We start from the raw sequence: 24,060 nt of genomic DNA, 5'->3' as shown, positions 1-24,060 counted from the left end.
GAATAAAAGTATTATATTTAATAGATGAAATGCAATCTGAATACAATCTCAATCAAAATATTGTTGTAAAACTGTAAGGCTCATTATAAAATGTGTATGAAAATGGCAAAGGGCCAAGAAGAGCCAAGGAATCTGAAAGACAACTAAGTAGAAGAAGTTACTCCTATTCAATATACTATAGACAAAATCAACACAAAGTTACAGAAAATAAGACAATGTGTCAGTACCAGGATAAATAGACAGATTAGTGAATCATAATAACATGAGACACACAAAGGTGGCACTAAAAAGTAAGGGGGGATAAAAGAGACTTTTCAATAAATAACAGTGGGTCACACTAGATATCTATATAGAAAAGCTCACACCACATCCCAAAATCAATTCCAAGTAGAGTGTATATTTAAATATAAAAGATGAAACAATAATGCTTCTAAAAGACGAACAATATCTTCATGACCTTGAACTAGGCAAATACAACATACACTAACATAAGGAAGATAGCGATACCATGAGTTGTATTAAAATTAAGCACTTCTGTTCAGCAAAAGATCTTTTTAGAGACTGAAAAAACAAGCCACCAAATGAGAAAAAGTATCTGCCAAGCTAATAGGAAATGAAAAAAATTAAAGTCAACAAAATCAGAAATGATAGAGGCGAAATAACAACAGACCCCACAGAAATACAAATGATTGTTAAAAAATACTATGGACAACTCTACTCCAACAAACTAGACAACCTGGAGGAAATGGACAAATTCCTAGAAAAATAGACCATTCCAAAACTTAATCAGGAAGAATCTAAAAATCTCAACAGGCCAATAACTATGGAAGAAATTGAAGCAGTCATCAAAAAGCTTCCAGCAAACAAAAGCCCAGGACCAGATGGCTTCACAGGGGAGTTTTACCAAACATTCAAGGAAGAACTAAAACCTATCCTCCTTAAACTACTACAAAAAATTCAAGAGGAAGGAACACGTCCAAGCTCATTCTATGAAGCCAGCATCACCCTAATAACAAAACCAGATAGAGACAACACAATGAAAGAGAATTATAGGCCAATATCCCTCATGAACATAGATGCCAAAATCCTCAACAAAATCTTAGCAAATCGGATCCAGCAGTACATCAGAAAGATCATACACCACGACCAAGTAGGATTTATCCCAGGGATGCAAGGATTGTACAATATCCTCAAATCAATAAACGTGATACATCACATAAACAAATTGAAAGAAAAAAACCACATAGTCATATCAATTGATGCAGAAAAAGCGTTTGACAAAATTCAATACCCATTTTTGATAAAAACTCTCAGCAAGGTGGGAATAGAAGGATCATACCTCAACATAATAAAAGCCATATATGACAAACCCACAGCCAACATCATACTCAATGGACAAAAACTAACACCATTTCCCCTAAGAACAGGAACAAGACAGGGATGCCCATTCTCACCACTCTTGTTCAACATCGTTCTGGAAGTATTAGCCATTGCAATTAGACAAGAAGAAGAAATAAAAGGCATCCAAATTGGAAAAGAAGAAGTAAAACTGTCCTTATTTGCAGATGACATGATATTATACATAAAAAACCCTAAAGACTCCATCAAAAAACTATTAGATTTAATAAAAGAATTCGGCAATGTAGCAGGATACAAAATTAACGCCAAGAAATCTATGGCATTTCTATACACCAATAGTGAACCTGCAGAAAGAGAGACTAAAAAAACAATCCCATTTACCATCACACCAAAAAAATTAAGCTACCTAGGAATAAACTTAACTAAAGAGGTAAAAGACCTCTACTCAGAAAACTACAGGACGTTGAAAAAAGAGATAGAGGAAGACATAAACAGATGGAAGAACATAATATGTTCTTGGATTGGTAGAATCAACATCATTAAAATGTCCATACTACCCAAAGCAATCTATAAATTCAACGCACTTCCCATTAAAATACCAACAACATATTTCACAGACCTAGAACGAACTCTCCAAAAATTCATCTGGAATAAAAAAAAAAAGACCCCGAATAGCTGCAGCGATCCTGAGAAAGAACAAAGTAGGTGGGATCTCAATACCAGATATCAAGCTGTATTACAAAGCCACTGTTCTCAAAACTGCCTGGTACTGGCACAAGAACAGACATATAGATCAATGGAATAGAATAGAGAGCCCAGAAATCGGCCCGAACCAATAAGCTCAATTAATATTTGAATTTTTTTTAAAATATATTTTATTGATTTTTTACAGAGAGGAAGGGAGAGGGATAGAGAGTTAGAAACATCAATGAGAGAGAAACATCGATCAGCTGCCTCTTGCAAACCCCCTACTGGGGATGTGCCTGTAACCAAGGTACATGCCCTTGACCGGAATCGAACCTGGGACCTTTCAGTCCGCAGGCTGACGCTCTATCCACTGAGCCAAACCAGTTAGGGCTGCTCAATTAATATTTGACAAAAGAGGCAAGAACATACAATGGAGTCAAGATAGTCTCTCAATAAATGGTGTTGGGAAAATTGGACAGATACATGCAAGAAAATGAAACTAGACCACCAACTTACACCATACACAAAAATAAACTCAAAATGGATAAAGGACCTAAATATACGATGGGAAACCATAAAAATACTAGAAGAATCCAAAGGCAACAAAATCTCAGACATATGCCGAAGCAATTTCTTCACCAATACAGATCCTAGGGCATTGGAAACTAAAAAGAAAATAAACAAATGGGACTACATCAAAATAAAAAGCTTCTGCACAGCAAAAGAAACCATCAACAAAACAACAAAAAAGCCCACTGCCTGGGAAAACATATTTGCCAATGTCATATCTGATAAGGGCCTAATCTCCAAAATGTATAGGGAACTCATACAACTTAACAAAAGGAAGATAAACAATCCAATTAAAAAATGGGCAAAGGATCTAAATACACACCTTTCAAAAGAGGACATTCAGAAAGCCAAGAGACATATGAAAACATGCTCAAAGTCAGTAATCATCGAGAGATGCAAATCAAAACAACAATGAGGTACCATCTCACACCTGTCAGACTGGCTATCACCAACAAATCAACAAACGACAAGTGCTGGAGAGGATGTGGAGAAAAAGGAACACTCGTGCACTACTGGTGGGAATGCAGACTGGTGCAGCCACTGTGGAAGACAGTATGGAGTTTCCTCAAAAAACTGAAAATGGAACTCCCATTTGACCCATTGATCCCACTTCTAGGAACATATCCCAAGAAACCAGAAACACCAAGCAGAAAGGATATATGCACCCATATGTTCATGGCAGCACAATTCACCATAGCTAAGATCTGGAAACAGCCTAAGTGCCCATCAGTAGATGAATGGATTAGAAAACTGTGGTACATCTACATGATGGAATACTATGCTGCTGTAAAAAAGAAGGAACTCTTACCATTTGCAATGGCATGGATGGAACTGGAGAGCATTATGCTAAGTGAAATAAGCCAGTCAATGAAGGAAAAAGAACCACATGATCTCACTCATTCATGGATAATAAAGACCATTATAAACTTATGAACAAAAATAGATACAGAGGCAGAGCTGCCTCAGACAGACTGTCAAACTGCAGCGGGAAGGCAGGGGAGGGGAGGGGGGCAAAAGGGGGGGGGGTAAGAGATCAACCGAAGGACTTATATGCATCCATATAAGCATAACCAATGGACATAAGACACTGGGGGGTAGGGGAGGCCAGGGGATTGTCAAGGGCAGGGGAAAAAGGAGACATATGTAATACCCTTTGTAATACTTTAAGCAATAAAAAAAAAAAAGAAAAAAAAAATTAAAGTCAATGAAAAGAAAAGAAACACACACACACACACACACACACACACACACACACCAAAAAATGTGCAAAAGATTTAAACAGGCAATCCACCAAACAGGGTGTCCAAATGTCCAATAAACATATGAGAAGGTGCTTAACCTCCTTAGCCAACAGGGAAACACAAATTAAGATCATGAGACCATTGCACACACATAAGAATGGTTCAAGTTAAGACTGACAACACCGTGCATTAGCAAGGACATGGAACAACAGCAACCCATACACTGCTAGTGGGAATGTAAATTAGTACAACCACTTGGTAAACTGTTCTGTAATGGCTATTGATGCTGAACCTATGCATATCCTATAACCCAGCAATTCTAAGTATACATCCAACTGAAATTGTGCATACACACATCAAGAAACATATACAAGAATGTACTTATAAACATCATTTATAATAGCCCCAAGCTGGAAAACTCCCAAATACTCATCGAAAATAGAATAACTTGTGGTTTGTTAATACAATAGAATACCATACAGAAAATGAACTACAGCTTCACCATCAGCAGGGATGAACCTAACAATGTTGATTGAAAGAAGGCCAACATCCCCCGAGGGGTCCCGTATTGCGAGAGGGTGCAGGCCAGGCTGAGCGACATGCACCGGGCCTCTAGTATTTTAATGTTTATCTACATAGTGCATATCGGGCGCAATGAATAGAAAGACTTTCATCAATGCATATTATGGCTAAATTTCAGAATACTAAAGGGGGGGAAGGTGGGAGGAGGAGAAGAGATGGGGGAGAGAGTATCCTAAAAAGCTTTCAGGGGCTGCGGTATGGGGAAATAGGTCATATACAAAGGACCAGAAATCAGAACAGAATCTCCCAAAGTTATACCAAATGCTTAAATATAGTGGAATAACACCTTAAAAATGTAAAGGAAAAAGACTTCCAAATTAAAATCTTTACTCAGCTAAATTAAATAGACAAGTGTAAGAATGAAAGACCTTTTCAGACACACAAGCTTTTAAGAAAAAGTTACCCGAACTGGTTTGGCTCACTGGATAGAGCGTCGGCCTGCGGACTAAAGGGTCCCAGGTTCAATTCCAGTCAAGGCCATGTACCTTGGTTGCGGGCACATCCCCAGTAGGGGGTGTGCAGGAGGCAGCTGATCGCTGTTTCTCTCTCATCCATGTTTCTAACTCTCTATCCCTCTCCCTTCCTCTCTGTAAAAAATCAATAAAATATATTTAAAAAAAAAAAAAAGAAAAGAAAAAGTTATCTCCCATGTACTCTTTCTTAGGAGGCTACTAGAGAATGCACTACCTGAGAAAAAGGGAGACAGGATTCAGGAAACAGAATCTAAACATGAGAAAAATAAAATGCTCTGAATTTGGTGACAGGAAATCCCAAGAATTCAGCTGTTTAGCTGTCCAAGCAAGGAACTTGTTCAAACTGGAGCAGAAAGATGGAGAATTCTAATGATTTCTCTCTCTTTTTAAAAAATATTTTTTATTGATTTTTAGGGAGAGGGAGAGAGAGAAACATCAATCGGCTGCCTCCTGCATGCCCCCTACCAAGATCAAGTCCAAAACCCCAAAAACTGGGCATGTGCACTTACTAGAAATAGAACTGGCAACCTTTTGGTGCAAGGCTGACACCCAACCAACTGAGCCACACTGGCCAGGGCTAAGAAGGATTTCTTTTTAAAAAAAGAGGGGGGGGGGGGCGGGGAGGAGAGTTTTAGAATTGTGGAATAAATTGTAAGAACACAAAAAGCCAAGGAAATTTTTAAAAGATTATTAATTTTAAAAGCCAGATTCAAAAGGCTACATATGGATATGATTCCATTTCTAGGACAGCCTATAAAAGGGCATTAGAATAGGAGAGAAAACACACGAGCAGGTGCCAGAGGTTGGGGTTGAAAAGGATTTGACTGCTATGTGGGAATTTTCTATATCCTAACTAGTGGTGGTCACAGGACTGTACACATTTATCAAAACGTATACATAGAAATACATACTAAAAATGGTGAATTTTACTGTTTATATTTATATCTCGATTTAAGAAATAGGGGGGAAAGGGTGGCTTTTAACTCTAAGAAAAATTAAAAAATTATGAAACAAAAATAATTGTTGAATACAATTGCTGTAAATAATATCATCATCACCATTGCAATATAAATACTTAACACCAACACCCCAAACTATGATAGAACTACAACAAGAGAATGATGGACACAAAACATGTGGCACAGGTGGCTGTGAATTAAATTTTAATCCTCTACAAGAGGAAAATAGATGTCTAAAATTTAAAAGTCAGTAAACAGCCTTATAAGCATGCTATTTAGAAATACTGGCTCTCCTGTTTCCTGGACCCTTCCTTGCAAAAGAAATAGTTACAGTGTAGAGTAGACAGTGGTTGCCTGGGGGGTGGGGTGAGGGGGGGATGGGGACATGGGAGTGAAAAACAAGGCAGGGCACTGCTGGGGTTTTTTGTTTTGTTTTGAATGTATTTTTATTGATTTCAGAGAGGAAGGGAAAGGGAGCTAGAAACATCAATGATGAGAGAGGATCATTGATCAGCTGCCTCCTGCGCGCCCCACACTGGGTATCGAACCCACAACCGAGGCATGTGCTCTGACTGGGAATCGAACAGTGACCTCCTGGTTCACAGGTAGAAGCTCAACCGCTGAGCCACGCTGGCAGGGCAGGGCAGGGCAGGGCAGGGCACTGCTGTTTTTTGTTATAAGGCCATGATACTGAGAGGTCTTCACGATCATATTCTAGGTATTCAACGTGACCAAGGCATCTACTCTCATTTTAAAATAATCATTTGGATTTTGTTTTCCTTATGAACAGCTGAGTACTGATGAAAGAGCCAACATCCAGTCATCTTCAAAGTCTGAATTTTTGGCAGGTGTTGTATGGGTTTTTTCTCTTGGAGCACTTGTGGTTTAACAGTTTATATGTGATAATCTCTTACATCATGCTACTAAGGCTATCAACCTGTTTAGTGAATGTGACATTTTTAGTTTTCATGGACTTATTTTGTCTTTATTGCACTTTTCTTTTTAAATAATTAAAGGCTGAATTCTATATACACCAATGTACATTGTTTAATCCTAAGTGTAAGATATCTATACCTCAAAATATCATATTAAGTGCAAGGAAATAGCCATCTTAAAGGATAATTAATGGCCGAAACCGGTTTGGCTCAGTGGATAGAGCGTCGGCCTGCGGACTGAAAGGTCCCAGGTTCGATTCCGGTCAAGGGCATGTACCTGGGTTGTGGGCACATCCCCAGTGGGAGATGTGCAGGAGGCAGCTGATAGATGTTTCTCTCTCATCGATGTTTCTAACTTTCTATCTCTCTCCCTTCCTCTCTGTAAAAAATCAATAAAATATATTTTAAAAAAATGTTTAACTTAAAATCTTAAAAAAAAAAAAAAAAAGGATAATTAATGAAGATTAAATACCTTACGTTATTCTGATAACAAATGGGAACCAATGATTACTTGTGCCCACTTTAATAGGACTTGTTTTGTTTCAATATAATTGGAAATGAAATTTATGGCCTGTGAATACAAAAACTTCCTATTAAGATTAATGATATTTATTTTTATTTTTAATTTGAGAATTTATCCTATCCAGGGGTTTTTCAGTATCAAATTACCTTAACCGGCAGGGGAAGACTATATTTGACTTAAACCCCTAAGGTTTCACAAATACTAATGCTTATTAGAATAACGGTAAAACAAGTAGCACCTACTGAATGTTTTTTTTAAGGGAGGAGTCCATCTAAATAAAAAATATGAAGTAATTAACACTCGGGAAAACAGGAATTTTGATATGGCAATAATCATTAAAAAACAATGACTGGCATTTGGAAAACAGGACAAGGATGTCATAACCCAGGAGTATCTGAAGCAGTATCTCTAGGTGTTGTAGGCAAGAAATATGGATTTGATTCTAACTGCAATGAGATGGCATTGGAAGGTCTGATTTGCTTTACGGAACAAATGTGCTGAGAAGTGTGAATAAGCTCTGTAAGTGCTAAAGCATCCTACCAGCGTATTTTCTTACCTGAACAGGACAGACTGAAAGGGAGACGGAAATAAGGCACGCTAAAATCTAAGTGGGACAGGCCTGTTCTAAACCATGTGGCCAGGAGTCTTCTCCAAGGCTTCTCTTAAGTTCCATTTAGGGAAATGGGCAAGACTTGGGGAAGGAAGATCATCTTCGGTGGAAGAGGAATCAGGAATATTACTTTTGACATATTCAGTTTGAGATGTCCATTAGATATCTAACTGGAGGTGATGAGAAGGTATTTGGGTATACCCATCTGGAGTAAAAGGGAAGATATCAGGATGGAAATATAGATTTAGGATCCATCAGAATATAGAGTACTTATTAAAAACAATACTCACTAACCTTTACAGCATGCTTATTGTGTTTCAGACACTATTTAGGTGCTTATATGTATTAACTCACTTGTTCCTAACCTTAACAGATTAGCCCCCATGACTGTCCCTATTTTACAAATGAAATGAGATATAAAGAAATTAAGTAGCTTACTCAGAGACACATAGCAAGCATGGGCCAGAGCTGGGATTCAAGCCTAGGTAATCTGATTCCAGAATTCTTTAAAGCCACTGGACTGTTTGGGAGTAGATAGAACATGACTGAGGAGGAGGAAGACTGTGCCCTCAAAGTATTTCATTTCAAACGATTTACTGAGACCTGAGTTCCTATCAAGTGTCTGGCACCATTTCAGTCTCTGCAGATGTAAAGAAAAATAAGAAAAAGTCCCTCAAGAAGATAATGTCCCTAATAGCTGCAGGTCGATGAACATCCGTTATGTGCCACACACTTGCAAGCATTTTGGACGTATCATTTCACTTAATCCTCCTAACAACGCTATGAGGTAGATGTTATTGCCATTTTAGAAATAAGGAAACTGAGGTTAAATAATATAACATAGGTCACTCAACTAGTGAATGACAGAACTAGGGTTCAATCTAGGTCCATCTTGAAAATCTGGTCTTTTCCAAAGATTTCCTGTTACATGTTACAACATGGGTGAACATTAAGGACATTATTCTAAGTGAATGATTCCACTCATATGAGTTATTTAAAGTATTCAAATTCACAGAAACAGAAAGTTGAGTGGTAGTTACCAGAGGCTGAAGGGGAAGGGGGAGGGTTGCCTACTGGGTATAGAATTTCAGATTTCCATTTTTTTTCATATATTTTTATTGATTTCAGAGAAGGAGAGGGAGAGACAGAAACATCAATGATGAGAGAGAATCATTGATTGGCTGCCTCCTGCATGCCCCCTACTGAGTATTGAGCCTGCAACCAGGGCATGTGCCCTTGACCAGAATAGAACCGGGACCCTTCAGTCCCACAGGAGGATGTTCTATCCACTGAGCGAAACCATCTAGGGCAGTGGTTCTCAACCTTCCTAATGCCCCGACCCTTTAATACAGTTCCTCATGTTGTGGTGACCCCCAATTTCATTGTTACAACTTTAACATAATTAAAGCATAGTGATTAATCACAAAAACAATATGTAATTATATATGTTTTCCGATCGTCTTAGGCGACCCCTGTGAAAGGGTCATTCGACCCCCAAAGGGGTTGCGACCCACAGGTTGAGAACCGCTGATCTAGGGTTAGAATTTCAGATTTTCAGGATGAAAAAATTCTGGCAACCTGTTTCACAACAATGTGAATATACTTAACACTACTGAACTGTACACCTAAAAATGGTTAAGATCGTACATGCTATGTTTTTTATATCACAGTTAAAAAAATTTTTTTTTAATCTGGTCTTTCCCATTATAGCTCATACCATAATGGATATGCTTACTGTGCTATAGAAATACCTGTGAAGCCCTGGCCAGTGTGGCTCAGTTGGTTAGAGCATCATCCTGTGCACTGAAGGGTCTTGGGTTTGATTCCCAGTCAGAGCATATACCCAGGTTGCAGTTAGATCCCCAGTCAGGGCGAGGTTGGGGTGAATACAGGGAGGCAACCAATTGAGGTTTCTCTCTCACATAGATGGTTCTCTCTCTCTCTCTCTCTCTCTCTCTCTCTCTCTCTCTCTCCTTCTCTTTTCTCTCTCTCTCTCCTTCCCTCCCTCCCTCCTTTACTCTCTCTTTAGAATCAATGAAAAACATATCCTCTGGTGAATATTTAAAAAAGAAAAGAAATACCTTTGCAGAACTAATTTATTCTGCAATATGGAGGAGAGAGAGGGTGGGAGGTGTGGCAAATAAGAAATCAAGGAAAGTTACCAGGAAAGGATATATTTGAAAGATGAAGGTCCCCACTTTATCTTCACTACAGTTCTGCAAAGGTGTCTCCATCTCCACCTCTGAAATAGTTCCTACACCTGTATACTGTATCATCACAACCATCAGCCTAAACCAGTGGTTCTCAACCTTCTGGCCCTTTAAATACAGTTCCTCATGTTGTGACCCAACCATAAAATTATTTTCGTTGCTACTTCATAACTGTAATGTTGCTACTGTTATGAATCGTCATGTAAATATCTGATATGCAGGATGGTCTTAGGCGACCCTTGTGAAAGGGTCGTTCAACCGCCACAGGGGTTGCGGCCCACAGGTTGAGAACCGCTGGCAGGAGCCTTCTATCTGGTGAACTCCTCCAGTCTCCTCCCATTCCAAATAATCAAACACTGAAAACAAATTAAGTGTCCTAAATTGCTCCATTCACTATGCTTAAGAACTCTTGTGCCTCTCCACTGCCCTCAGAACATACAGGATTACCAAGATGGTGTTTAGGAGCAAATTATCTAACCTTTCAGTGCCTTAGTCATCTCATCTGTGTTAAGGAATGAGTCCTGACATTGAATTAAAAAAAAACCTGGGGATTAAATAAAAACATTGTATACCTTGCACAATGCTTGAGCCAAAGTATCTGATCAGTAACAGAGAGTTAGCTCCCTTTCTGCCTGTCCTAATACCCAACTCAGTAAGGCACTTTGGTTTAAAGAAGGATAGAGCAAGTATTTCCAGGATCTTCTTAAGGCAGATAGAGAAGAACGCCAGCGGGAAAAAGTTGCTCATCTATGGTTATCCCTATGTCCAGGAAAATACTGCTCACCCAGACGGCTTCATCTGTAAACCTCCATACAAAGTAACCATCTAGTCTTTATGTTATTCTGTCCTTCCAATCATGAGTAAACACTACAAAATGGCTCAAGATTAACACACATATACGAAGTTACACTGTATAAAGTCTCACTCCCATATTCTCTCCATCTACACAATTGCCACCACACTCCCACTAACCACTTTATTACTTTGTTGTGTATCCTTCAAGTTTCTTTATGGCCCCAGCCGGTTTGGCGCAGTGGATAGAGCGTCGGCCTGCGGACTGAAGGGTCCCAGGTTCAATTCCAGTCAAGGGCACATGCCAGGTGGCGGGCTTGATCCCCAGTCGGGGGTGTGCAGGAAGCAGCTGATCAATGATTCTCATCATTGATGTTTCTATCTCTCCCTTCCTCTCTGAAGTCAATAAATATATATATATTTTTAAAAGTTTCTTTATGCAAAAGCTGTCTTTAATGTTTTACTGGTGTGTTTACAATTTAAGTTCTGGGAACATGGAGGGGGATAGGCAGGAGCAAGGAGCTTAAGTCATTCTGCTTTACCCTAATGCAATGGCCTTCGTTCGTTAAAAAAAAAATAATCATCGTGCGTTGGGCGCCTATTATAAACCAGATATCAAATATAGCATTAATATTAACTGATTACCCTTCTGCCCTTACTATGCACCGGAAACGCATTTAATGCTTTACACAATACCCTCCTCTGACCCCCCACAACACCCTGAGGCAGGTTACTAATTATTATCTCCATTTTACACATGGGGGAAACCGAGGCAGAGAAGGTCACTTGCCCACGCAAGCGAGAGCAGGGCTTTGCATCCAGGCCCGACACCACTCTTAACCAGGGCACTGCATCGGCAAACAGATCCAGTCCCCGCACCCGCTGGAGCGAAGCCTACCATGAGATACTGGTGAGAAAAACGGGGTAGACAACAAAGAAATATGTAATTACACCCTGAGAAAGTAATGCGGACGAAACACACTCAGGACTGTGACTGCACAACAATGAGGCCTCCCTTGGGGCGGGGGGTCCAGGAAAGGCCTCTGTGAGAGAATGACATAACGATAAACTTAGGACACGGAGGGGCTGGAACGATGACCGCCCGCCCCGGTCACTGGACGAGGCGGAAACGCGAGGCGCGCAGGACCGAAGCAGACTCGCCGGAGTCCCCAGACGTGCGGACGTGGCGCAGGGAAGGCAGGACCCAGACGCAGGCCCCGGGCTCGCACACGCCATCAGTGCGGGATGCAGCCCGGCCCCGCTCGGCCCCCAACCCGGGGCCTGGAGACGGCCGGTGCCCACCACCCGCCGCGGCTGACAGCGTGCGCGCCACCCACGGGGAGACCCCGCGGTCGGCCGAGGGGGGTCGGGCCCGTCCTGCGGCGGCCGGAAAGGCCTCTTTCCCCGGCCCCCCGCCAGCTCCCGCCTGGTCCGCCCCGCCCCGCCCCTCCGGGCCGGCTTCGTACCTGCACGGCCCGGACCAGGCCCCGGCCGGTCAGCTGGCCCTGCCGCAGCTGCAGCAGAATGTTAGCGGGCCGCGGCCGGCCGCCCCATCCGCCCCAAGCCGCCACCGTTGCCGCCGCCCGTCGCCCTCGGCTGGCCCCAGACCCAGCAGCCGCCGGCGCCGCCGCCATGTCTCCTCGTCGGACAAACAGGAAGCAAGCGGCCCCGGGGCCGCGGAGATTTCTACGGGGCGGCAGAGGGGTCGCCGCAGCGCCCCCAGCAGGCCGTCGGTGGAGGCACAAGCCGCGTGGCAGGGACTGTGTGCGCCGCGGAGCCTGCTGGGAAATGTAGTCTTGGTTCCAGACGGGGCAGGTGCGTTGAGAACTTTGCTGCCTCGGTTGCTTTTCGGGCCCCTGGGTGCGCCATTTCGGCGGCGAGGTCCCCCAGGTCTAGGACGAGTCCTGCTTGCGCACTCTCCCATTTCTTGTCTGTTTGGGGACGTTACAGCCAACTGGCCTGGGAAAGATCCTGGGCTCCAGGCCAGGAATCAAGCCTCTTGTAATTCCTCACTGTCTTTCCGCCCTGGACTCTCCGCCGTCCTCGACTCCCTGCGCAATTTCCTTGTTAGTTCATTCAGTCAGCAGTTATTGGGAGCCTATTCAGCCGATAAATAGTTCTTGGGGGCCTGCTTTGCACCTGGCATTGAGCAGGTCACTGGCAATACAGTGGTGCGCAGAACAGACTAGATATCCTGATTGGGAATGCAGGTTTCACGGGAAGACGGCAAGTCCATACATAAATAAACGCACAATAACTGGGTAAATTGTGAAATTGGGTAGGTTGCAGTGAAGTTAAAGGAAATAATGGAAGGAAGAGGGATTGGTAAATTGCGATGTCATATTCTGTCAGAGGAAACTTGACTATTCAGCGAGGTTTTTATATATCATATCCTGAAAATAACCTAAATATTCATCAACAGGTGACTGGTTAAATGAACCATGGTTCATTTATACAGTAGAATACTATGCAGTCACTAAAAGAAATATTATGCACACACACTCTGATATAGGAAAATGTTCATGACACAGTTAAAATAAGCTCATGGAAGACCAATATGTGTCATATGATCCAATTTGTATAAAAATTATCTACTTACATAAATTTTTAAAAAATATCTTTTTATTGATTTCAGAGAGAAGAAGGGAGAGGGAGAAAGAGAAACATCAATGATGAGAATCATTGATTGGCTGCCTCATGCACACCCTCTACTGGGGATCCAGCGGTAACCCAGGCATGTGCCCTGACCAAGAATAGAACCATGACCTCTTGATTCATAGCTCAGTGTTCAACCGTTGAGCCACACCAGCCAGACTCTACTTATATAAATTTATATGTACATTACAAAATCTGGAAATTATGCACAAAATAGTTAAAGCAATTACTCTTGAGGAATGGAATTAGGAGGTGGGGGAAATATTCATTTCCTAACTTGTACACTACTATTTGCATTTTACTATAAGCATATATAACTTTAATAATTTAAAATTTAAAAAATATAAATTATATATCTATACCTAGATAGAAAGATGCTCACCACACATGAAATAAAAATACAGCAAGTTATAAAGGAATAAGTATATTATGATCCCATTAATGTGTAATTAGACATTCTTACCCTATGTGGTTATATGCACAGAATTACCTGAAAGAAAACTCATCAAAATGTCAACTGTAGTTATCACAATGTACACCAAGCATATCAAACTCACAAGCCGCATGTGGCCCACAACAAATATTTTTGTGGCCCAACCAATATAACAGTGTGTAAGAAATGTTTTAATAAAAGTTTCATAACTTAATTTTTACAATATCCTGTTATACATAATGATTAATAACGAACTACAGTGTTTGGTAATGACCGATCACTATAATTGTGTTGCATTCATTTCCCTTACGCGCCTTATGTGCAGGCGCACCATTTCTCTCCACTAATACTAGCAGTGAATATTTTAGCAGCCCATTGCCGCGTTATTAGTCTTATACTGACTTGTTTGGTGTGTGCAACAGGAAATATTTCGCTTTTGGAGAACAAGAAAAATAGGTTTATTTGCATTACGCTTATTAATTTGTGCAGTTATTCAGTATCTGGTAAGTTAATGTTCAAGAAAAAATATTAATTTTTATTTAAATTTTCTATTATTTTATGTTAACGATTACTCATTTATATTCAGCACGTCTCTATCAAAATAAACCTACATTTCTATGAAAACTGAAGCTTTACTTTTTTTGCGGCCAAAAAAACTTAAACCTTGTTTATCTGGCCCGTATGAGCCTTTGAGTTTGACATGCTTGATGTAAACATATTTCAGGTAAGTTTTACCTCATTAATATTTTTCATATCTTTTATACAGGCCACCTATCATTTTTACACTCGGGAAAAGGGTCTTTTAATGTTAGAAATTAAGAAAAAAGAAAGGAAAATAAAAAGTGTTTCCAGGAATACAAAGCTGATCATTGGCGAGCTGTCTGGCCAGCAGCCAGCCTTCTCTGGGCAATTGCAGCCCAGGATTCCGATCAGAGCTCGTCCTGCGGCATATGGTGGAGTATACCTTCATCCTTGTCACAGCAGGAGACAGGATCCTGACAAATTTCACAGTTCATATGGCCCCCATGTATCTCTTGGGACTCATGCTGGGGACAAGTCTTCCCATCTCAGCTTTGACCCAATTACAGATACCACTTTCCATTCCTAAATTTATAACTTCCTCAGTCCAGTCTGGCCCAGACATTTCCCCAAAGCTGACTATTCACTGAGTCAAAAATTTTTACGTCAAATTCAGTCATTAAGGTCACTAATGTGACTAGCAAATAAGGAAATAGATATCCAGAAACCTCTTTTCCACTTCATCTCTGTCCTGTAGACCTTTTCCATAGAAATAAGATGAGTGTCTCTCACCACCAGAGGGCATAGTACCCCTCCCATAAGAGGCAAGTTGATGTCAATTTGGGTCAGCAACAGTGAAAGAATGAAGCTCCTAAACTGACAAATATTTCCCCCCACAATAATCCCAAATGGCTATACCAAACACACTGATGTGAGAGTATATTGCTTCTTTTGTTTGTTTGTTTATTTATCTATTTATCTATTTATTTATTTATTTTAGTTAACCTTAATGGTTAAGGCAGGTCCTTCTTTGGCCATGGCCTAGGTTTCCTGAATTTTTTTTTTTTTGCATTTTATACTTTATTTTCTTTATTGATTAAGTTATTACAGATGTGTCCTTATCCCCACATTACCCCCCACTGCCCCCCCACTCATGCCCTCACCCCCTTGTTGTCTGTGTCCATTGGTGCCGGAAGCCGGTCCATTCTTGCTGCAGGGAAGAAACATCTGCACAGCATATGTTTCAAGGGACCTGGCGTATATGGCATACTGTTCTTAATATGTTTGCTCCCCTTCTTAGTGCTATGTGTTTTAACCAAGGTCACCTCTCCGAGAAAGGTTGTTTCCCCAGGTGGGGATTTTTCCCTGGAGTTAGGGATTAACAGGACTAAGGAAGGGAATAAATCAGTAAAACCCCTTAACTAAGTGCCAGGTGGGTAGTTAATCACTTTAACTACGAACAATCACGCTTAAGCTACATAATCTTTACTTAGGATAATCTCCTTCAGTTACTTCCATGTAGTTTAACAGAACAATAGAGTAGTGACCTTGGAATAGAGATAACAAACGCCCTAACCTTTGGAATAGAGTGGATAGGATTAAAATCAAATGGCATAAATACAGATGTAACAGGAGAATAAAGACAGAACCTGCCTGGAGAACCTGACAAGAGAACCTTGCTATGCTGATCAACTGAACGCTGCCTCCGTGTCATTCCTTCTTCGCCGACTCCGTCCACACCTTTGGGAACCCCTGGACCTGTTGGAGTTGGACCCCAACACATTGGTTAGGCCTATATGCTAGCATACAAGTCCTTTGGTTGATCTTTCCCCTTTACCCCCACCCTCCCCTACCTTCTCTCTGAGGTTTGACGGTCTGATTGATGCTTCTCTGTTTCTGGATCTGTTTTTGTTCATCAGTTTATGTTGTTCATTATATTCCACAAATGAGTGAGATCATGTGATATTTATCTTTCTCTGACTAGCTTATTTTGCTTAGCATAATGCTCTCCAGATCCATCCATTCAGTTGCAAATGGTAAGAATTCCTTCTTTTTTACCACCATGTAGTATTCCATTGTGTAGATGTACCACAGTTTTTTAATCCACTCATCTATTGATGGGCACTTAGGCTGTTTCCAAATCATAGCTATGGTGAATTATGCTGCTATGAACATAGGGGTGCATATATCCTTTCTGCTTGGTGTTTCTAGTTTCTTGGGATATGTTCCTAGAAGTGGGATCAATGGGTCAAATGGGAGTTCCATTTTTAGTTTTTTGAGGAAACTCCATACTGTCTTCCACAGTGGCTGCACCAGTCTGCATTCCCACCAGCAGTGCACGAGGGTTCCTTTTTCTCCACATCCTCTCCAGCACTTGTCGTTTGTTGATTTGTTGATGATAGCCAGTCTGACAGGTGTGAGATGGTACCGCATTGTTGTTTTGATTTGCATCTCTCAGATGATTAGTGACTTTGAGCATGTTTTCATATGTCTCTTGGCCTTTCTTCTGTCTTCTTTCGAAAAGTATCTATTTAGGTCCGTTGCCCATTTTTGATTGGGTTTTTATCTTCCTTTTGTTAAGTTGTATGAATTCCCTGTAAATGTTGGAGATTAAACCCTTATCGGTGATAACATTTGCAAATATGTTCTCCCATGCAGTGGACTTTCTTGTTGTTTTGTTGATGGTTTCCTTTGCTGTGCAAAAGCTTTTTTTTTTTTATTTTTTTTTTATGTAGTCCCATTTGCTTATTTTCTCTTTAGTTTCCACTGCCCTAGGAGCAGTATCAATGAAGAAATTGCTTCCGCATATGTCTGAGATTTTGCTGCCTGTGGTTTCCCATCTTATGTTTAAGTCCTTTATCCATTTTGAGTTTATTTTTGTGTATGGTGTAAGTTGGTGGTCTAGTTTCATTTTTTTGCATGTATCTGTCCATGGTGTTTTCCCAACACCATTTATTGAAGAGACTGTCTTGACTCCATTGTATGTTCTTGCCTCTTTTGTCGAATATTAACTGAGCATAGTGGTTTGGGTCGATTTCTGGGCTCTCTATTCTATTCCATTGATGTATATGTCTGTTCTTGTGCCAATACCAGGCAGTTTTGAGAACAGTGGCTTTGTAATACAGCTTGATATCTGGTGTTGAGATCCCACCTACTTTGTTCTTCTTTCTCAGGATTGCTGCAGCTACTTGGGGTCTTTTTTTATTCCAGATGAATTTTTGGAAAGTTTGTTCTAGGTCTGTGAAATATGCCATTGGTATTTCAATGGGGAGTGCATTGAATCTATAGATTGCTTTGGGTAGTATGGACATCTTGATTCTACCAATCCATGAACACAGTATGTTCTTCCATATGTTTATGTCTTCCTCTCTCTCCTTTTTCAGTGTCCTGTAGTTTTCTGCGTATAGGTCTTTTACCTCCTTAGTCAAGTTTATTCCTAGGTAGCTTAACCTTTTTTGGTGTGATGGTAAATGGGATTGGTGTTTTAGTCTCTCATTCTGTAAGTTCATTATTGGTGTATAGAAATGCCATAGATTTCTTGGCGTTAATTTTGTATCCTGCTACATTGCCGAATTCATTCATTAAGTATAATAATTTTTTTATGAAGTCTTTAGGATTTTCTATGTACAGTATCATGTCATCTGCGAATAAGGACAGTTTTACTTCTTCTTTTCCAATTTGGATGCCTTTTATTTCTTCTTCTTGTCTGATCACAATGGCTAGTACTTCCAGTACTATGTCGAACAGGAGTAGTGAGAGGGGGTATCCCTTTCTTGTTCCTGTTCTTAGGGGAAATGATTTTAGTTTTTGCCCATTGAGTATGATGTTGGTATATTGCTTCTTGTAAATGACTTGCTAAACTCATCTTAGTTGGGCAGATGGATTACCGAGTGCAAATTTTTAAATCACTTTTTTAATAATAGAAAAGCCATTTTAATCAAAGCAACTGTCACAGTTATATTCAGACCATAGAAACAACTGTCTCATGTAACCATGTATCATTCTGTGGTGTTACTTTGTACAATTAGATTTTTTCACATGATGTTTCTAAAGTACAACCTCTCAATGATTTGTTTCAAAGTGTTTGTTGAGTATCATCTTATGTGGCACTGCTGCAGGTGTTAGGGATACAGAGCTAAACAAAAGCCCTGCCCTCCTGGAGCTTATATGCCTGTTTAGGACCCAAACTTCACTGCACTTACCACTGGCCAAGCACTTAATTTCATTGTCTTATTTTCCCTCAGCTTTTATGAGGAAATTTTTTCAAATCTACCGAAAAATTGAAAGACTAGCACTCTGAATACTTACATACTCTTTGCTTAGACTCACCAGTTGTTAACATTGTTTTGTCTTTATTTACTCTGTGTATACACATAAACCTATATCTATATATACATCAAATTTTTTGCTAAGCCATTTGAAAGTAAATTACAGATATCATGACACTTCACCCCAATAAGTCAGCATGTATCTCCTAAGAACAAGGATATGCTCCTAATAACCATGATACCATCACACACAAGAAATCTAATGTTGATATAATATTACCGTCAAATGTCTGTAATTGCCCCCAGAATATCTCCTACAGTCTTAACCTCCCTCCCCCCATCCAGAATTCAATCAAGGATTCTGCATTGTTTTTCAATGCCAAGACTCCTTTAATGATCCTTGGATTACTATGCTGGTGTTTGCAAAACGGTGATTTTCTAATTCTATCATTTCTGCATTTTTTATTAGATTATGTTCTCCTAAAAAAAAGAGCTCATCCCTTTTTATTTATTTATATATATTTTGATGTATTTCTTTATTGATTTCAGAGAGGAAGGGAGAATGAGAGAGAGATAGAAACATCAATGAGAGAGAATCATTGATTGGCTGCCTCCCACCCCCCCCCCCCGCCCCCACTGGGGATCGAGCCCGAAACCCGGGCATGTGCCCCTGGCTGGAATCGAACTGGGGACCCTTCAGTCCACAGGCTGACGCTCTATCCACTGAGCTAAACCAGCTAGGGCGAGCTCATCCCTTTTTAATCTGAGATATCACTATGGACTCATGGATTCTTTTTTATTTAATGTGTTATAATTCATAACTGTTGTTAATCTATTTTCCTTTGGTTGGTTAGGTTATCATTTACCTACAATGAAATGCACAGATCTTACGTGTTTAATTTGATGAATCTGACAAAGGTATATACCTGTGTAAGCAACAACCTAATTAGATACAGAACATTTCTATCATCCAGAAAGTTTCCTCAGGCCCCTTCTCAGTCAACTCCCATGCCCCAGGCAAACAACGTCCTGATTTTGTTCTTTATAGAATGGTCTTGACTGCTCTAGAACTTTATATAAATGGAAACATGCAGTAGTCTTTCGAATCTAGCTTTCACTCAGCATAATGTTTCTGAGATTCATCCACGTTGTTCCATGTGTCAGTTCCACTTTTTACTGCCTGGAAGTATTTCATTGTATGAATATGCACAATTTGCTTATCCAGTCTCCTGTTGATGGATAGTTGAGTTATTTGTAGTTTGGAGCTATTATGAATAAAGCTACTTCGAACATTCTTATATACAAGTGTTTGTGGTGTATATTTTCATTTCTCTTTCTTTTTGATGCTCAAATTGTCACAAGTTTGACCAGCAGGAGTCCTTTCAAGCCAGTGTCCTTTGATATCATTTGGGACAATCCTACTTTTAAATGGCCCTTTTAGGACTTGAATTTCTCCAACTATGTGATGTGATCTGAATTCAGAAACCAGAGTCACTGTAGATCTCTGCTCCAATCCCCACAGAGGTAAATTCTTCCCTCACTTCCATAGCCAGTCACTCCTTAATCTGCAACAGCTCTTAAACTTTTGAGGAAGCTGAGGACACTTATATGATGAAAGCTTGAACCCTTTCTCCCCAAAAAGTATGTGCATGCTACATGTATGCGCACAGCACACACATACGCACACACATTCACGCGCACACGCACACACATTCACACACGCACAGACACTCACACACACAAACACACACAAATTTGCCACAGATTCTATAGTGACCTCCAAACTAACTGTCTTAAAGTCTGTTCACTGAACACCTACTCTGTATCAGGAATCATGCTAGCAATGCAGAGGGGAGAAAGAAAGAAAATTAACACTTAAAAAATACCTACTGCCCTGACCACGATGGCTCGGTTGGGCACTGTCCCATGTACCAAAAGGCTGCTAGTTCCATTCCCGCAGCCAATTGATGCTGTGTTCTCACATCAATGTTTCTCTCTTCTTCCTTCCTTTCTATTTAAAAGTCAATAAACTATCCTTTAAAAAAAACACCCTACTATCTGTGTTTCAGACACTATCAAATCATGTCATCTCAACAAAGAAGCATAAAATAGGGAGTTCAAAAACTAACAAAACATCACAGCAAAAATGGAATATGTGCAATTATAAATAAAGGAATGTGGTCAATAAATTTCATTCATTCACCAAATATTTATTGCACACTTATTTTGTGCAGGCACTGTCCTAAGACTAGAGATGCATGGTGAATGGCTTGTGCCTTCTAGGGCCCAGACTCTAGTGGAGGAAGACAGATAACAACCAGTTACAATTTTGGCTCCAATCCACACAAGCATCATGACCTTGAACAATTTACTTAACTTTCTGAAACCTTAACTTCCTTATCTGTAAATGGAGAAGAGAATAGTATCAACCTCAATGGGTTGTTCTGAGTCATATATGAGACAATAGATACAAATCACTTAACACAGGGCTTGGCACAAAGTCAGTACTACAAAATTAGCTATTATCATAGCACTAGAGGCCTGGTCCACGAATTTGTGCACGGATGGGGTCCAGCCAGCCCGTCCTGATCGGGCCGATTGGGCTTGGCCAGCCAGGGTGAGGGAGCGCAAGAGGTTGGCTGGCTGGCCCTGCCCCCGATCAGGGCCGGGGGTGGGGGTGGGGGGGACCTATGGGGACCAGGTGGGCGGGGGGGGGGGGGGGGGGGGCTGCAGGCAGTTGGTGAGCTGGCCCCACCCCCGATCAGGGTGTGGCAGGGCCGATCTAGGGTGGGGGGATGGGCCGCAGGTGGTTGGCCAGCCAGCCCCACCCCCAATCAGTGTGTGTGGGGGGTCAAATGGGGGCAGGGGTGGCTGGGGGGAGGGGCTGTCCCCGCTCCCTGGTCAAATTCCCAGGGTCAAGGGGACAATTTGCGTATTAGGCTTTTATTAGATAATTTTTTTATCACATAAGTTTTCTGTTCAAAACTATGTAAAATTCAAAGGCTTAAAATGGCATCTTTAAGGCTCTACAGTCTACAGAAACCAGCTCTACCCCTAAGTATTCAACCCTAATTCCCACAGTTCCTCACCATACCCGTTATGTTCCACGCAGACTGAACGCCATAGAGGCCTGTCTTCCCCAACTCCTGCAAATCCCACATTGTAAGACTAAGTTCCCGCCCTTTTCAGAATACTGGAAGCATTTCTGGTCAGATTCTCACAATTTAACCCTGGCTCTCAAACCTTTTTAGTATTGTTTTGTAATTAGTTCTAGTGGTTTCTTTCCTTCCTAGGTAGATTGTATCTGAGAGAAAGATAAAGCAGTCAGATTTTCCTGTTAACACAGATAATCTTCAAAATACATTCAAAGCCTCATTTCCTTGAATTGTATCATTATTCCAATACACTTGCATAGGCTTGATCCCTTTTTGAAATTCTTCTTTGGAAACAATTCACAAAATGTCTTTGAAAAAGAAAGAAAATTTGAAGTAAAAGTCTTTGCCTTTGAGTCTTTACTACAATTCTTTGGAACCTCCTTACTGGTTATACATTTAATTCCTCTGGTGAATTCAAGTCTTGCAAATAACCCAAAGGCCTTCTGAGTAGAGCTTGATAAGTAGTGGATGATAAATACCATTTTCCTGTGTTTTTTTTCCATTTTGATTTTTTTATTTGAAATAATTGTAGATTTACAGAAGAGTTGCAAGGACAGTACAGACAGTTCCCTTACACCCTTCAACTCAGCTTCCCCAAATATTAACATCTTACATAACCATCATTTTTCTATTTGTTTTTAAGCTGTAGTACAAGGAGGAGAAATCCCAGATTGCTTGTTGTGTTTCAGTACTACAGTGCAATCAATCAAATTAGAACAAACTATGAAAAAAAGAGAACAGATTCCAACCAGGAATTAATGTCAAAAAAGGGAAAGGGAACATCATTTCAAATGATTCTTAAGCATTAAAAAGATCACAGAAGGATATAGTGAACAATTTTGTGCCTATACATTTGAAGATTTAGATGCAACGGACACATTTTTAGAGGAAAACCATACCTAAATGGATATAAAAAGTTATAGGAAATTGGAATAATCCTACATCTATTTTAAAAATTGAATCTGTAATTTAAAAACCTTTCCACAAAGAAAACTCCAGTCCTACATGGCTGTGAAATCTACCAAACCTTTAAAGAAGAAATAATACCAACAATACACAATTTCTTTCAAAAATCAGAACAAGAGGTAACATTCCCCCACTGGCATTGCAAGGCCAGGTAACGCTAATACCAACACAGGAGATGAGGTGCAATGAAAATCGCAAATTGTACCCAGCCATAAAAAAAATAAAAAAGATGCAATATTGCTATTTGCAACACCATGGATGGATCTTGAGATTATTATACTCAGTGAAATAAGTCAGATGGAAAAGGACAAGAAACATATGATTTCACTCATATGTGGGATATAAAATAAGCAACAAACGAACAAACAAAATAGATAATCTCATTACACAGACAACATAATAATAGTTACCAAGAGGAAGGAAAGTAGGGGGAGGATGAAGTGGGTAAAGGGGGGTCAAATATACAGTGACAGAAGGAGACCAGACTTTCGATGGTGAGCACACAATGGAATATACAGAGTCTGTATTATAAAATTGCACACCTGAAATTTCTATAATATTATTAACCAATGTTACCTCAATACATTTTTTAAATCGTCAATTTAATTTTATTCAAACTGCTTTAATTAAGAAGGTCTCATCAATTTGTTGCAACAATATTGGAAACATTTAGTACCTTGGTTCTCAAACTTGAGCTTACATGGAATCACCTAGAAGGCTTGTTAAAACACATATTGCTGGCCCTGCCCTCCAGAGTTTCTGATTCAGAAGGTCTAGGGCAGGGGTGGACAACCGTTTTGTGAGTGCGTGCCCAAACCAGCAAAATCTCTGACTCAAAATTCTTCTGCGTGCCAACCCTAATTTTTTGAGAACATGTTACGCCTACTTGATATCTCTTAAGGTGTACATATGTGAAGAACCTTGAAGAAATAATAAAATTCATTCGAGCGACAAAAACACAGTATATGATGATGAAAAATACATTTATTTTTTAATGTATACATGTACACTGATAGTCCGACAGAAAACTTTATGACTCCGTTTGATATTATCAGTGACTCTTTTGCTGCTGCATCACTGATGACAGAGATTTTACATCAGGTTTATATTTCATGACCTTCAG

The 24,060-nt window shown here is 40.3% G+C and overlaps 1 protein-coding gene across 7 annotated transcripts in view; it reads right to left on the bottom strand.

Annotated features, from left to right (window-relative positions):
* LOC118662671 (transient receptor potential cation channel subfamily C member 4 associated protein) overlaps positions 1-12,624 on the bottom strand; it is an 85,095-nt gene extending 72,471 nt beyond the window's left edge. For 2 of the 7 annotated variants that reach the window (XM_036321314.1, XM_036321319.1), the window contains exon 1: positions 12,408-12,623. In XM_036321314.1, coding sequence (XP_036177207.1) covers positions 12,408-12,575 — 168 coding nt within the window. In that variant the 5' untranslated portion in view covers positions 12,576-12,623. Of the gene's footprint in view, positions 1-12,407 lie in introns of all 7 variants that reach the window. The other 5 variants (XM_036321313.1, XM_036321318.1, XM_036321315.1 and 2 more) reach the window with 3 other exon arrangements.
* Positions 12,625-24,060: the final 11,436 nt, after the last annotated feature.

Source organism: Myotis myotis, unplaced genomic scaffold (genome assembly GCF_014108235.1).
Source record: "Myotis myotis isolate mMyoMyo1 unplaced genomic scaffold, mMyoMyo1.p scaffold_m19_p_9, whole genome shotgun sequence".
In the NCBI taxonomy this organism is placed as follows: Eukaryota; Metazoa; Chordata; class Mammalia; order Chiroptera; family Vespertilionidae; genus Myotis; species Myotis myotis.
The sequence above is the reverse complement of the archived record's forward strand: the minus strand, read 5'-3'. Positions and strand labels throughout refer to the sequence as shown.